Genomic DNA, 17,012 nt, shown 5'->3' on the forward strand with positions numbered 1-17,012 from the left:
ACTGCAGTTACTAAATGCAGGTAGTAACAGCAAAGGTGGTAACTGTTACCACCCTCACCATTACTAACTGCGCTTACTACCAGCGTTGTCACATATGTGACAAACCATTACTGCCCCAAAGTTAGCAAGTACTACCACCTTTGTTGTAAGAGTGATTGCCGAAAGCGCATACCGGCCCAACAGTTGTTCTCGCACCTGTCACCAGGGGGCAGAATCGATCTTGCGGATGGATATCATCAGTCTATACATCTGTTGTCCCCGCTAATCGCATCAGACCTCCCCGCGCGTCTTTCCATGGCGGACGGGATCACACGCTCTGTTATTGATTGAGCGAAAACAAGAAGAGATATTCCCCTGAGGGGAGAACCGTCTTTTGTTCGGGGGACGTCGTACCCTTTTGTTTACTCTGCGCTAATAGCTTAGTCGCGCCTGTAACTCTGTTTGTATTATTCGCACAACGCTCTTCCGTGGCAGGTCTCGGCGGAGTAGCTCTGACGTCATCGTATAGCACGTCGTCTGTTTCGAGATTCGTTTATCCCTGGAGAGATGACGAGACAGACATCTCGCTCGGTCGCCATCTTTTTTTTTGTTTTTTAGTCTTCCTCTGTCGTTCATTTCTATTGTTGGTCTTGTTTAACGGACGCTGTTGTCGCTGCCTGGTTTAGCGCGAGTGTCATGCTGTCACCGCGGTTCCATAGCTGGTCGAAGAGCGTAACTAAGACGGACAATTCGATTTCGTCACGGCTGTCCTCTTCTGTCCCTAATATGTCGTCTTTCGTGTTCTTCTTCTTTGTTCAGCATTCTCTTGCCCTTTTGCTCCACATGTCTGGTGAATGATACAGTCTTCTGAACCAAGGCGTGCCCAGTGTCATGTCTTAAAAGGCATTCGCCTTCCAAGTCGCCTCCAAGGCGCACTGACACGATTCCGAGGCATCGCAAAAGGGACATTTCAAATTTCCTTGACAGTTAGGGTAAGCGCCCGCCAAACACCGGAGCCAGGAAACGAGTATAAAATATTTTGGCTCAATTTTCAAGTTTTAGTCGCACAGCACCTGCAAGCCAACTCTACCGCAATGACCGTTATCGCGAGGAGTCAACACTGTTCGCACGGTTTGAGAACTCTGCGCTATGAATGCGGCGAACATAGCTGTCGAAATTACTGGACGGCAATTGACAGTTGCACTTGTTTGTTCGGAAAACGAAAACAACTGACAGGAAACTACATAGTGACGGCTCATTAATTAAATTAATTAAGTGCGTTCTGAGGCACCACGATGTTCTCTTTAGTGTTCCCGACCCCAGTGCTTTTATTCAGGACAACAACACCAAAATTTTTTTTAATTCGTGTCTGTACTCCTTCGAGCGCATATAAGACACCGGACATTTTACGCGCGCCTGGGGCCTTGTAGGGGCGCGCAATACGTACGAAGAAAAAAAAAACAACAAAAGGTGAGGAGGCGTTGATAATTTATGCACCAGTACGATAGTCTCTTTTCAACACAAAACACCGTCTCAAAGCAGCTTCGCCTTTTTCGCATTCGCAGCATGCTTGCGCGAAACGTTCCACGGCAGTGGGGAAAACGAATGGCATCACCCGTGTGGCACGTTCGCATTTCTTCCGCGCACTCACAGTCCTCCGTAAAGTAAGCGCCACGAAACGAAGTCTTGCAGAGCTTCCGCCACGACCTGCCACAGAGCGCTGCACGCATACGGCAAGCTGAACTTAGTGCACAAACTAATGTTGTTTTCCGACGCGAAGCTGAGAGCTCAGCTCATATATAAAAAGCCGGAGAAACCTCGCGGTGCTGAAATACAAATCAGCTGCGGCATGCTCGCAGTCTTGCGCAGTGAAAAACTGCGTACGGCGGACTTAGGCCTCGCAAGAAAGAATTTGAAAAAAAAAAAATTCGCCTATGAGCCTGCCATCCGCCATAAATTGCGAAAAAGTGACATCAATGGCTCGCCCAAAGAGTCGCTGCTTTCTTTTGACGAATAACCCGAAGAAATAGAATAGGAGCTTCAGCACCATGTGGGTGAAGACAGAATACCAGCGAAGTTGTCTGTTTTGTCTAATACGGTTTTACCGTAGAGAAACATACTTTCGTGAACAGTGGCCATTTAGGAACTCGCGCCAATATCGCGACCAAACAAGGGTTTAAACAACCGCTAGATGGCGTTCCCTTGCTCGCTACCACTTGTGACGATAGTTTTGTGTCCTTCTTGTCTCTGTGTCGTCGTTTTGTTCTCGCGCTATAGCTATCGTCATGCCATACCAACTAGCCCAAGCTGCCACACTTCTAAACCACTTGTGAGTCAGCGCATGAAATATCCCTCTCACGAGGTTCATGAAGACCCAAAATTCGGCATCAAAATTTTTCAAAGAACAAATTTTATTGATTTGTACAATTCTTCATGTCGGCTCGACATTGTGCCCGGCTGAAGACGTTAAATGCGCTACTACAAAACTCAGTAAAGTCTGACTAGAAAGTGCTGTCTTTCTGCATTAGTTTGGCACCAAGGGTATACACATTAATGTGGTTTAGACGCATTGTACATGTAGTAACTTTGTGGAAGCATGGGTGTGTAGCCTAGTGGTAAAGACACTCGCCTTCGGGGCATGAGGGTACGGGCTCAAATCCCAACATATGAAAGAAATAACAATTTTGTTGTTTATTTATGCCGAAGACGTTATCGGTCTGACCAGCCACTCATGGCGCAGTAGGTCAGGCACAGGTCAACGACCGAAGTTGCGTCTCGTTACCGCCACTGCCGACGTATACGAGCATCAACGGGAGCCATCACCGTGCTGCAGCCTTTTGTCGACAAGCATTTTTTGAGAGATGTACAAGAATACGGCCCGACAGAAAGGAAAAGACGCGGAGTAGAGGTAAACGTAGGGAGGACGCGCTGACGTTTGAGGTGGCAAGCCCAGGCACAACTTTACTGAGCCACGGCTTGCTATACACGCCCGCACACCGGCACTTTCTCGGGGTAGCCCGACTACACGAAGTGTCGGATCATCACCTCCGAAGTGTCCCACTGCGGTTCACGCCGTAGATTGTGGAAGGACGTGCAGTGAACTACAGACAATCACATACGCCACAAGGAGCGGATTCCCGGACAACCCCCGGTTTCGACCTGTCGTGACACATAACGTTAAAACAAATCACAAAGTGGTACGCGCACACACCCATGGCGGACATCTTGCTTTTATAAAAGTGTTTTGTTTTTATTATGTAGAAGATATGATCGTGCTTTTAAATTAAACTAAACGGAAACGAGCATTTCAGAAAGCTTGTACTCTACAATGAAGAGCTTCTGATTTCAGAGTGCCACAAAAAGTGCGCTATCCTTTACTGCAAAAAAAAAATCAAATATAACGTTCGAAAGACAAATCTCAAAGGCGGACACTTGCAAGGGGTGTCCCCCACTCTGAACACAAGAATGCTCATGACCCCCCCTCCTCCTCTTCAATGATCACCACTGTGACCGTAGCTCGACGACCAAATTTCGATATTTCCTTCAGTAATGGCAAAACATTCCTTCGAATAGAGGAAGAGCTGGTGAAAGCAAGCCAGAGTGAACGCCCCGCCGCGGTGGTCTAGTGGCTAAGGTACTCGGCTGCTGACCCACAGGGCGCGGGATCGAATCCCGGCTGCGGCGGCTGAATTTCCGATGGAGGCGGAACTGTCGTAGGCCCGTGTACTCAGATTTGGGTGCACGTTAAAGAACCCCAGGTGGTCAAAATTTCCGGAGCCCTCCACTACGGCGTCTCTCATAATCAAATGGTGGTTTTGGGACGTTAAACCCCACAAATAAATCAATCAATCAGCGAGCCAGAGTGAGCTGGCAGGAGTTATGCGAGCTCACAGAAACAGCCAAACTCCCTCCAAATAGCTTGAAAATATACCACGGTTCGGCGCAACTGAACAACATTAAAGTACGCCGGGCCATGCGCTCAGGCGATGTACCTCGAGCGCGTCAGTACAATGCAAGATGAGCAGTACGAGTAAGCCGAGCCCGCATCTACATTCGGCGCTTTCGGCAATGCAGTGATGTCACAGATGACGTCACAGCCCCTCTCTCCCAAACTCGAACGAAAGGTCTCGCACTGCATATGCATCACGACTCTGCCACTGACAGCAACGACAATCAATAGAAGGCGGGTGTGACTGAAACGGACAGGGGAAAGGAGAGAGTCTCGGTTCCCACCATTTTGCCAGCGTCACCACTGCGTCGGCAACGCGCCGCACTGTGCAATGGCGTCATGTGTGACTGCTCTGCTCAGGTCACGTGACCTCAATCTCGTGATGCGCAAGAAGATTCTACTCCCGCGCATATGTTGTGAATACAGGTACAAGATGGCCTGACTCTGGAACACGTGAAAAAAGAAAAGAAAAAACAGTCTGACAGACAAGACTTAGAAGTGTGCAGCGGGTAAAGCTGCACCACTTGCGATGTATGCGCAGCCGAAACTCCCCTGGAACGCCACGCAGCCCGCAGAGCAGTGCACGGTTTTATTCGAAGAGATATGCATGAAAGCGCATGATCCACTTCGAAAGTAAGAGCGCTGCCCGGATTGGATTATACAACGAGCGGCAGTGGAAACCGGACGCCCGGGAGGTTTCCGGAAAGACGCGAGCGACAGACCGCCTTGGGGGCAGAGATTACGCAAGAAGGCCGAAGAAAGATAAAATAGTGCAATCTTAAACGTTGTATCTTCAAGTAGCCATTAGCGGTAACTCTATCTTCGAGGAGCTGCCGTCGAACTGCGCATTCGTGGAAGCTGTCGCGTTCGACCGCGTGGTGCGTTTCCGCCCGTCTCCGTTTGCGACGGCATCGTATACGGCATCAGTGCACGGCGACAGCCGCTCTTCGCTGGGTCCTGTCGACTGGACGCGTCTTTCCAAATTATTCGCGCCTTGCTAAGTTCCATGATTAGCTTAGGCTCACATTATCCGAGAGGAAAAAGAAAAATTCTCGAGCGCGGTCGTCTTCAAGGCAAAAGAGACGAAACACAGGGAGGTTAAAGACAAGAACTGAACTACAAGGTCACCAGTTGTGGGGTTTTAGGTCCCAAAACCACCATATGCTTACGAGAGACACCGTATAGTAGATGGCTCCGGAAATTTCGACCACCTGGGTTTTTTTTTTTTCCTCGCACTGACATCGCAAAGCGCCTCTACCATTTCGCCTCCATAGAAATAAGACCGCCACGGCTCGCATCGAACCCACGACCTTTTTAGTCAACAACCGAATCACTGCTCCACCACGGTTGACTTGTCTTGTAGTTGTTGCATGCCTTGAAGAAGACATGACCGCTTGTCTGTGGGCGTCACAGGGCAAGTCCAAAAAGGGCACTTGACCCTTTTGCACCTCCCCCCCCCCCTCCTTTCCATGCCTCAAGCCACACCAGCGCCGTCTCAAGCCAGAATGCAACACGGGTTTCCACCCCTCGAGGCAAAACTCCTACCGACGCCCATTACCTAGTCCAGACTTTGCCTCCAGCGACGTGCCGCGATCAAGGATCTTTCATATTTTCCAAGATTCCACCTGCGCTTGAACTCCTGCCTCATTTTGGCATCTTGCGAGGCGCACATAGCCTCGCACTTGCAGACGACGACGAGGCTTATGCATGAATCACTAACGATTCAAGCAAGTAACGCAATCACAATGGCGCTGAACGGGGATAGTTTGTTATTCATGTTCGCAAAATGAGAGCGCGAAAAACGACGGACGAACACAGGGAGAGAATCGAGCGCTATTTGTCTCTCCGTGTTCGTCTAGTTTACGACAACACAATCGACGCATCGAACCACGCGATACTCCTGGACTTTGAATCGGGCGTCATTCTACTGTGAACTAAAATTCATACGCGTCCCGAAACGCCAATTTTTGTTTTACATTGTTGGTCAGTGACCTGCACTATACCAGTACCTCTGCCTGACCAGGCGGTATTCCGGGGAACCCTCGACTCGGTTAAAATACCTCCAGCACCAGGATAATGGCTGTGACAGGAGAAGAAAATCGCCATTTGTATAATGGAGCTGCGACACTGTACATGCAGATTTCACAGGAAAAAATAATTAAGAGTATTTACGCCAAAATTTGTCTCGTATTCGCACCCGCCACCAACGCCTTCCCGGTACTATCGCTGTCCCGTCTGAGCTATATAGCCAAGACGCCTGCAGACAACAGCGCGGAAGCACATCCTCTGTTTCTGTTACCTATACGCAATACAGGGAAGCTTTATAGGGTCCGTGTTGGTTTTGTTCCGAACTGCTCGCCGCAGTCGGGAAAACAGAGAGCTAAGCAGGAAGCGGCCATTTTAAGTCTCGCTACAGTTCTAACGCATATAGCCAGCGAAATTGAGAGCTCACTAAGAATTCCTCAAGTATTACATTTCAAGCTTACGGCTTACTCTTGGCTTGAGTGAGTCTACTCGCGAGTGAACTGGCCGACCGCAAACAAACAGAATGCAGCCTATTTGGCTGTCCGAACAAAATGACCGCTGAAATGAACGCCAGGATTACATCGGTGTGGTCGTCTGCCTCCAAGTAGACGCTTGATAACGCGCTAAATAAAAACTGCGTTCAGTTTTTAACACGTTCAATCACGATTGAAGTCGAAAAAAAGAACAGTTACATCAGTTTCCCTTAGCTTCATCTTGTAGATTTGAGGCGGTGTCACGCCGCACAGGCATCGCACAGACACGTTTCAGACATTGGGACTCGATGCTATGTATCCTAAGGCCCGAATCGACAAATCAAGTTCATACTTGGGCCACATTTTCCTTATCGGTTTTGTGTAGGCTTGCGCGAATAGTCAATTTTAGGTTCGAATCGAATAGTGATTTTGATTGAATAATTCCGAATCGAATTGGAGTAGTATATATCACCTGTTATAAAGGAAAATGCGCATATTTGTTTTGACCTAACTAACCTGAACAATAAGCATATATTTATATAATCGAAATCGACACAAGGCCGGTGCATGTGCCTTTTTTTTTTGGTACAAAGTGGACACAACTTTGAATAGTAGCAGGACATGACCTTTAATAGAAGGCAAGTGACAGGCTAACCCGCAAAATATGTTACGTTTTATTATTACTATACTTACAGCATATAAGCCGTCCCACGTCAAAAAGGATGAATAGACATGAGGGTGACATGTTCATTTAACCTTGAAGAGTGACTTCACCGCAGTCGGATTACAAATATATATATATATATATATATATATATATATATATATATATATATATATATATATATATATATATATATATATATATATATATATATATATATATATATATGTTTTAACGGCGTTCAAAAAGGTGCTTTTACGGCTTAGCACCCCTCTACTGCAGCAAAACCACCTTTCCGAAAGTTACACGCAGACGCATTCGTTGGTTTCGAATACTTCGCAATGAGCGATAATTTAAATTGGAATAGAAGCGAATTCGAATACTGTGATAATCGTTCGAATATTCGAAGCATTCAAATATTCACACAAATCTAGTTTTGCGTCTTTAGTGCATTTGATAAACAAAGTAGGCCGGTACACATTATCCTAATTTTTAGCTATCTTTTACACTGTTGCCATTTCAGTGCCCTTTGAACGCACGTACAAAGTAGAGAAGTCTAAGCAAAACATGAGATAAGAATGGGCTTGGTTTGTGAATGCGGGCCTTTGCTTACAGCATGCTCTATTGACAATACTGGCCAGAACTGCTCGGATGGGCCGCTATTCGACCTATTCAAACGCGTACTTCAGTACTCGAAATCGCGTCTACTGGAATTAAAATTACTGGAAATTTCTAGGTATTCAAAATGAACCCATACACGCCGGTTTTGACCACATGAGAACCACCTGATGTGATGGGTTCACTGCAGCGTGTAGTTGCCATGCCACAAAACCATCGACCCGACAGAGATGCGCACTGTCTCGAAACTACACTTGAAATTAAATACAAGTAGTATCTCAAAGAGACACTAAAGTCACATAACAAATTACGTCAGAGTGAAAGCTCAATGTATGACAACATCTAAAACAACAATATTATCAAGAACAGTGCCGTACTTAGCGAGAAATTAAGGTAAATGCACAATAACACATGCACCGCAAAGGACATTCTCAAAACGAACCCGATGACATCAGACGGACCGCCTACAATTAATCACTACTAATCAATAAGGGGCACTAAATAAAGAAACTTCCATGCATAAAGAGACGCAACAAAATGCTACTTGTTCGTTTCTGTTTGATTCATGAGAAAAAAAAACCGCCGGACGTTACTATGGGGAATCGCGCGATTGGTTCAAAAATTCAATTTCCGCATAGTTGCACTGGGCAGGTGGTGCCATCTAGCGTGGTGCAGTTGAACAACAAAAAAAAAAAGTCTGCAATCTCGGAGCCAATGGCGGGAAATTGATCAATGGCCGTTGTTGCTGATGCGGCTCCCACTGCTTTCGGTCCGCTGCTGCTAGCGCAGTAAAGCCGGGCAACGTTGTGCACAACAGTGACGTGAGTTGGTCCGGTAGGTCCGCTTCTTGAGGCGGGTAATTTGAAGTGCGCTAACCCAATGCGGACCACCAAAACACGATTTTACTTAAAAGTAGGCCCATCCTTGGCACAAAAGTAACACTACGAGGTTTCTTAACCGTTATTTCAACAATCAACGTCGACTTAATAGTTGCCTTTAGTGTCCCATTAAGGAGCTCCGCTCCTAAAACAATGCACGACGACATGTCGCCCACGGACTTTGGCACCTCTGACGCAGTGGACGTTGCGTGGGCGTTGCCGTCTCTGACACCGCTTGGCACCGCGTGTTTCCGCGCACCGCCCCGCGACGTTAACGATAAGGCGCCTCATCATCCGATCCGGTCGCTTGGACCTCCATAAACGCGACGTGCTGTTGCCGCACCCCGGAAAAAAAAATAAACAACGCGACAAACTCTTAGAGAGCTACACGAGCGAAACAGTGCATAGTGACCAACGCCCTGCTTGGCGCCGCGCGTGTGTATACATATACCGTGGCTATGCGGCCACCTACACCCACCAATCTTCACGCTTTTTCATTAGGAAGAGACGCGAGTCCGGTCGGTACTAAATCCGTGCAGCGCTGCCGAACCTGCCAGCGCGTGCGCATCGTCAACAGATGCGCGCGACAGAGAAGGTGCCAACATTAAGCGGTGTTTGTTCAACGTACGCGGCATGCGATCAATGTCGTCTGCTCGCTATTCACGACAGCAGACGACGAAGGTTTGACGTGGATGAGCGCGTGAAGACGCGTAAAATACGCTCCACCAAAGCAGCACCCATTCCCGATTGACTATAAGAATGGCTTTCGTGACGCTGAACGGGTTCGCCGACATAAACCACGCGAGAAACACACGCACGGTATGGGTTAGTCCCAAGGTCCCCCCCTGTCCCATCAGTCTCTTTCAGGCCTTCCCGCTGAATTTGCTGGGTCCGAGAGATGGCGTCCGCTCCGTGCAACGTCAGCACCAACACCGCTTCTATCATGAGAGGAACGGACGGACGCGAGAGCGCACGTAACCTCGTCCTTAATGGAGAACCACAGGACGTCGAGATGACATTCGACCGTCTCAGAGGAGCTGTCGCCGTTCGTTCGTTCGGCCTGTGCATACATGCATATCGGAGACGACGCTAAGACTAACGTGGAGGCAACCGGCCGAGTTAGCCGAAGCAGACGAAAACCTGATTGCGAAGAAACGGGAGAAATCTCATTTCGGGCGGCGCGGTGGCCACGTCTCGACTGTATATCGTGTTTCCAGCGGATAACCCGACCGCCACGACGCATCAAACCGAAACTCATTATCGCGCTAGCGAGAGGCGTCGACGAAGATGGACAAGAGCGCTCGTTTATATTGGGCGACGGTATTTGCCAACCGCGGCATGCCGAGCAGCCACCTCTACGGAGGTTTGAAAGAAGGTGCCCTGCAGTGGCAAAGCGTGCTTCGAGACGTCGCCCCTGTTTACACTGCACGGCTGTCGCTCACCTATAGCTGTTTAACGAACAAGGCGGGTTATACTCAGACTCGGAGCTTCCCAGGAACACGGTTTGCCACTGCTATACGTTGCAGAACAAGCGAAAGAATGAAAAGATTGCGTTGAAATTCGTTCGCGCGTATAAGGGAATCGACTAGAGGCCCAGAAAACGAACTGAGGCTATGCTATTCTATAGAGACCTTACTGACGTCGTTCTTCAGCGTCAAAAAAGGTTTAAAGAAACACTGCCACAAAATCTTTCAATAGAGGTTTTTATTCTGCTTTCTTTCTTTCTTTCTCTCTTTCTTTCATCACACGAGAGCCAGGTCCTCAAGATCCTAGAAAATGTATTGCTATGCGTGGGCACCCGATGAAAATTTACCTGCATTCAGGAAACTCTAAGGCGATATGTTTCATTCTCATAAGTTTATCATTAGCGGAGGAAATCAAGGTTGAAGTTGCACCTTTTTTTTTAATTTCACGCCGAAATCTCCGCACGTGATGTCGAAAATTTCACAAATTCATTTTTGCACATTTTCACGATTCTGGCTGGATGAAATTTTCTCAGTCTTCGTATGCCAGATCTATGGCACCCACAGATGACAATGTGCTTCAATTTTATCCATCAGAAGCTACGTAGGACCCGGCAAACGACGTCAAAATTTGTGACGTCACAATGTCTTGTGCGGGAATCTCGAAGTGGCATCTCTACTCGCATTTTTCTTTTCACGCGTTTTCTCACTTACGAAGCGCCACGTAGCGGTAAAAATAGTGTTTTCGGGATGGTGAGAGAGAGAGAGAGAAAGAAACGAGAAAAAAGGAAGGCAGAGAGGTTAACCACATGCTAGTATCCGGTATGCTACCCTACACTGGGGTTGGGGAATAGGGGGTTGCGCTCTTTAGTGTCTCATTAAGGGCTCCGTCTTGCAGCATTGAAATAACACGAGCTACGCGGTCTTGACAAACGACGAGTTTTAATTCTAATTGCGCATCATTACTTTCTTTAAGATGCCAGAGGGCTGGACGGTACAAAAAACATCGTAGCATCAGCATACACAACAGCATCAGGCATCAACGCGCAGCAACATGACGCAACACGAAAACGGTTTCTATTAATCATACTCCCACTGAAACGCCAGTTCTCACATCAGCATTTGTTTAAAAACAAATTAGGTTGGGTAGCGTGACTACCATTTACAGAAAACGTCAATTTTTACAAACCCGCGCATGTTCCAAGAAAGTAAACGCGTTTAAGGTGAAGTAGCAATACATGGCGTCAGCTGTTTCGGCCGTCAGTGAAGCTGTCGCGTTCATGCATTTGGTGACGTCACACTGGTCGGTTTGGGGTGCTAATGTCCAGTTTCATCGCGTTTCCACAGTTGCTTAGCCAGCTGTGAATAAGGCCGGTTAACCTCGGCAGCGCTGTATGCCCAAGCGATGTTGCACCGTCACCGATGGACGCTTGATATTGGGGCGGTACTAAACAGGCATACGGCAGTTCTGAAAAGCACAAAGCTTCATTCAACTGAACTCAAAAATAAGCCCGGGTCCACAGATCAATATTTACTATACCGACATTCTTGTAACTGGACGATTTTTGCGTAGAACCGAAAGGAAAACCACTGGGAAGGTCGTCATTCTGAAAAAAGTGCGTTAAGCAAACGTTCTGGAGTCCACTGACATCGTGCATGGTTATCATGCTAGGAGCTACTTGGCACATATACCCGCCCAGTTATGTGCCTGACGTCACCGGGAGTATCCCCGAGCACCAACGGCTCTTGTTTGTTTTTCCCTCAATCTATGACACGTACCTGCTCTGGGCCAAGAAAGCGAAGTTGATAATTTTAAATGTTGTAAGAATGGTAGGTGATTCAAAACATAAAAGGAATGACATGGCAATAATACACAATGCTATTGAGCTTGTGTTTCAGACTGCGTTATTAACTTGATGAGAGCAATGTTGAAGAGATAAATTTTGCCTTATTTTAAAACGAATAATTTTAAATACCATATTAAAATGGTACACGTTGAGTAGCTATATTGAAATTACACGAGGCATCAAAGACAATCCTGTGGCATTAGGCACCGAAGCTTAAAACAATTTCTTCAGTTAAGGTCAAGCATATTTTCTGCAGTTGAAAGTTCGGCTTGTTCATTCGACTTCGTTTTCCCAGTGTTACGGTGTCGCCTGAATATCACTCGCCCAATGACTCATCCACTGCTCCTATGGATGGCAAATCACGATCCGCCACCATGAAGCGCAACCCCCCCCCCCCCTTCTTACCCCTTTTGTTTGTGCTCTCATAATGAACGCGTATCAAGAAGACATACCCGAATGCATTCAAATAGCGTCGACTGCTTGCACAAGAATATCGCACGGTCACAAATGCGCTGATCTTAAGCGATTCGCGGAATCACACGGGGACAAATAAGTGAATACACACGAACGAGTGTCGTCTAACAACTGCAGTTTCTTTATAGAAGACATTCACTTAACAAACCTCCGATCTGCGCGACCTGGCCGAACAAGTCCACGAAAGAGCGCACATGGCACGACTCGTGATCGCATGCCCTATAATGTACCATCGTGAGCAATATTAGACTGAACACACGAGCTCGTGGCGAATAGCCTCGAACCCTACATCTGCTGATTCGCTGCCGCCGCTCTCAGAATCAAAGCGGAAAGTGCGGCGCACTTCCATTTGTTGTTGACACTCCCGCCTCGATATTGTTGCTGCAAAATGTGGCTGCTAGCGGTGACATGACCTCACATCAACGCGCACAGCCACAACCAATCAGGCTGTGCAGCTACAAAGATATCGGCTGTGACGTAGCCTGCCGCGATGCACAGGGCGTACTAAGCTTACTGAACATTTTGATGCGCGTCTCTCACTTTTGTTGTGGAGGCATTTTCTTTTAGCGTTATCATTGCTGGCGGCCGATGGCACGCGATCAGGTGCCGTTTCACAGCAACAATAATGCGGGAGTGCGAACAGTCGGAGGAAGAGCGCCCTCATCTCCCCCTGTACTGTTTCGGCAGCGCCATCCACGCATCGCGTTATCTCGATTTTGAGGCCATTTGCCACGCGCTAGTGCGTTCGAGCTCATATTGCTCACGATATAGTACAGTTGCCCGCAATATGGATGTTAACGCGCGAGCGCCGACCGGCCCAACGTCCCAGGGGGCTATAGCGGCAATTTGGGAACAGTGAAAATCAAGATAGCGCATTCTTCTTTTTCCATCGTTGACAGTTTCATGCTACAGCAATCGCCACTGCAACAGATTCTCAACCCCATCTCTCTCTCTCTCTCCTTTTTTTTCTAGCCTTCCATTCGTTGCGATCATGGTTGCGATTAAGTGTATTCTTCGTGGACCCTTACGTCTACAGACGATAACAAACCTGCTGGTAAAGATGCGTTAGGGCGGGTGCTTGACACCGATCGGTTTAAACAGCTTCTTCAGACGGTCCTTAATGTAACTGTACAAAAAACGGACGGAAACAACGAAGGAGAGAAAAGGGTAAACAAGCTCAGACTATCAACTGAAGCTTTATTGCAAGAACGAGGCAATATATAATGGACAGAATAATAAAAAGCAAGAAGGGGCAAAGGGGCAGGAGTAAAAAAAAAAAAAAACGCGAGGGACCAAATCACCGAAACCTAGGCGACGTCAAGCATAGCAAACCCATCACACAAAAAAACAAGATGGCCTCTCTTTATCACATAGGGAACACTGACGCAAGACTCAGAATTCTTGATAATATGAAAGGCCTCAATAAGTTCACGCACTCTTTGGTTCTTGTGCCGGAACAGAGAGAGGGATATATAGACTTTATTAATATGCCGGAACAACACAGAAGTATTACCAATGAGCGGAGCGTAGCCGCATTTAATACAGTGGGCTGCTCGACGAACGTCGAAGTGGCCTATAAGGGAACTAAAATGTTCTCGAAGGTTTTTAGTGATTTAGTCCCTCGTGCCTTTTTCCTCCTCCCCCTTTGCCCCATCTTGCTTTTTATTCTGTCCATTATATATTGCAACGTTCTTGCAATAAAGCTTCAGTTGATAGTCTGCGCTTGTCCGTCCTTTTTTCTCTCTTCTTGCCCCGCTGCGGTGGTCTAGTGACTAAGGTACTCGGCTGCTGACCCGCAGGTCGCGGGATCGAATCCCGACTGCGGCGGCTGCATTTACGATGGAGGCGAAAATGCTGTATAGGCCCGTTTGCTCAGATTTAGGAACCCCAGGTGGTCGCAATTTCCAGAGGCCCCCACTACGGCGTCTCTCATAATCATATGGTGGTTTTGGGGCGTTCAACCCCACATATCATCATCTCTCCTCTATTGTTTCCGTCCGTTTTTTGCGCAGTTACATAATGGATCAGTATCCACTCGCCCAACTCACCATTCTTCTGATGTTCATTCTTCCTCAGACGGGAGTGATCGCAGCTTAAGGAACAGCAAAAAGAATGAGTGGAGTGAACGCTCTTCTAAAAAAATACCCTGGGCACAGTTGTAGTTCTTGGTCGATAGTCACGCGATAACCTTGAAATCGCACTCGACTGTAAAAGTGTCAAGACTACGATTTCTTTCTCAGCCAAGGCAACCGATGGCTAACGCACTAGTATTCTTTCTTGTCTTTTACTTTGTTTGAGGAAGAAATTTCGCTCTTGTCATCTCCGCACTTGGGCATGCAATCGCGAGTTGTACTATGCGCGTTTTTTTTTTTTCATGGGCTTGTTCGACCAAATCGCATAGATTGGAGGGTTGTTTAGGGTCAACTCTAACAATTTTTCGAGGTCAATGGGTGTCAATGAAATTCACTTGGTACGTTCATTTGCACGTTAGCGCCATTCATGCCAAATTGTAGGCTTGAGAAGTCCACAGATTTTTTTCAAACGAATTTTCTAGCTTGCCTCGATCCGCTCACCTCGTTCGCCAGAGTTAATGGAAACATTATGTGTGTGACGCCAGGCGAAAGTGACGGATTGATTGATTGATATGTGGATTTTAACGTCCCAAAACCACCATATGATTATGAGAGACGCCGTAGTGGAGGGCTCCGGAAATTTCGACCACCTGCGGTTCTTTAACGTGCAGCCAAATATGAGCTCACGGGCCTATACAGCATTTTCACCTCCATCGTAAATGCAGCCGCCGCAGCCGGGATTCGAACCCACGACCTGCGGGCAGCAGCCGAGTACCTTAGCCACTAGACCACCGCGGCGGGGCGGTGAAAGTGACGGAAGGAACCGATGTGCCACTGCAGCGTCTGCTTGTCTGCTGTGAATTGTGTTGGTTTGGCCGGCGCTTCCTTGGTTCAGCGTGCGATGGGCGGCAAGTGCTGTTGCGCTGTGGGCCGCACGCGATTCGCCATATATTCACATAACAGCATATACGTTTTACCCTATCGCCACAGGCACGAACTTGGATGGATGAATGGATTGATATGGCTTTGATTGTAGCCTCGATTGTAGCCAGCAACCATTCAGATAACCTCCACTTAGTTACTTCTACCCCTTTAAAATCCATTTTTCCCTCCCTGTCCATAAACCCCAGTGATTTGAAAAGCTCTGCGCCATCACCATGAAGTGCCTGGACAAACAGTGCTATCTGGCGGCGTTATGCGGAACCAGGCAGGTTCTGACAAAGTAATACGTGATACGTAAAAGAGCACTCGGTTTAATTTCAGCACTGAGGTTTTTCGCTAATTGAAAATTAATTCCAAATTGGCTGAGCATGTTAGCTATCGGGCGCGTGACAAGGAACATAAAAGCACCATTATCCTGACACAGTAAGAAATCGCCGGAGTTGGCCTTTAAAGGCGAATTCCGGCTATTATTTTAGTAATGGCCAACTGCGACGATTTCTGTGGGTAATGGTGCTTTCATGTTCCTCAGACACTCTTGGCACGCGCCCGATAGATGAAGTGCTCAGCAAATTCAAAAATATTTTTATTTAGCGAAAAATCTCCATACCGAGATGCATCTGAGTGCTCTTCTGCGTATCACGTAATACTTTGCCAGAACTTGGCTGGTTTCCCATAACACTGCCAGATGGCACTGCTTGTCCAGGCCGTCCAAGCTCATGCCTGCGGCGATCGGCTAAAACGCCTATGCTGGTATGGTGGATATATGGCGAATCGTGTGCGGCCTACAGCGCAGCACCACTTGCCACCCATCACACGCTCAACAAAGGAAGCGCCGGCCATACCCACACAATTCACAGCAGACAAGCAGACGCTGCAGTGGCACATCGGTTCCTTCGGTCACTCTCGCCTGGCGTCACACACAAAATGTTGTCATTAATTCTGGCGGACGAGGTGAGCGTTTCGAGGCAAGCTATAGAATTCATTTGAAAAAAAAAAAATCTGCAAAACTCTCAAAGCCTGCAATTTTGCATGAATGGCGCAAACGTGCAAATGAACGTACCCAGCGAATTTGATTGAGATCCACTGACCTCGAAAAATCGCCGGAGTTGGCCTTTAAGTGAACGTTTTCAGAAGAAGAAAAAATAAATAAACCAATTGCTAAATTGTACTCGTCGATGTGAATTCTTTATTTATCTCCCGTGTGCTAGCACGAATCCACTAAGATGAACTTGTTCTAGCTTGGGCAATTGCAGTATTACGAATCCGTTATATCCGTTTGGTAAGTGTTTGAACGCCCAGTACGGTGCAAGGGGAGTTCTTGAAAACGACAAAACGATGGCGCGACATGTTTAACGCTGTGAAACAAACACAACTGCGAGAAAACACCGCATGGCGTATAACACTTTGCTCCGAACAATACAGCAAACAATTCGCGTCGGTCATTGACCTCGCCGACGGCCTTCGCTCGTGTGTGTCGTCGTATATACGCACTTTGTCGACGGCTGCGCCGGTGATGTCCCTGGCTTCGAGAGCACCTGGTTGCTCGAGGTAAGCAATGCGCATGCGCGCGGCTGCGCCAGCATCGGCCGACAGTTTCTGTTTCACGATCTGCAAATGGGCAAGTCAAC

General features: G+C 47.5%; 1 protein-coding gene across 16 annotated transcripts in view; it reads right to left on the minus strand.

Moving 5' to 3' along the window:
• The window catches only part of LOC119179960 (RNA-binding Fox protein 1), a 405,655-nt gene that overhangs the window by 54,995 nt on the left and 333,648 nt on the right, over positions 1 to 17,012 (minus strand). For 11 of the 16 annotated variants that reach the window (XM_075868585.1, XM_075868586.1, XM_075868582.1 and 8 more), the window contains one exon: positions 16,876 to 16,992. The exons of the other annotated variants lie outside the window; for them this stretch is intronic. In XM_075868585.1, coding sequence (XP_075724700.1) covers positions 16,876 to 16,992 — 117 coding nt within the window. The remainder of the gene's footprint in view (positions 1 to 16,875; positions 16,993 to 17,012) is intronic. 16 annotated transcript variants of the gene reach the window in all.

Source organism: Rhipicephalus microplus, chromosome 7 (assembly GCF_043290135.1).
Source record: "Rhipicephalus microplus isolate Deutch F79 chromosome 7, USDA_Rmic, whole genome shotgun sequence".
NCBI lineage: Eukaryota > Metazoa > Arthropoda > Arachnida > Ixodida > Ixodidae > Rhipicephalus > Rhipicephalus microplus.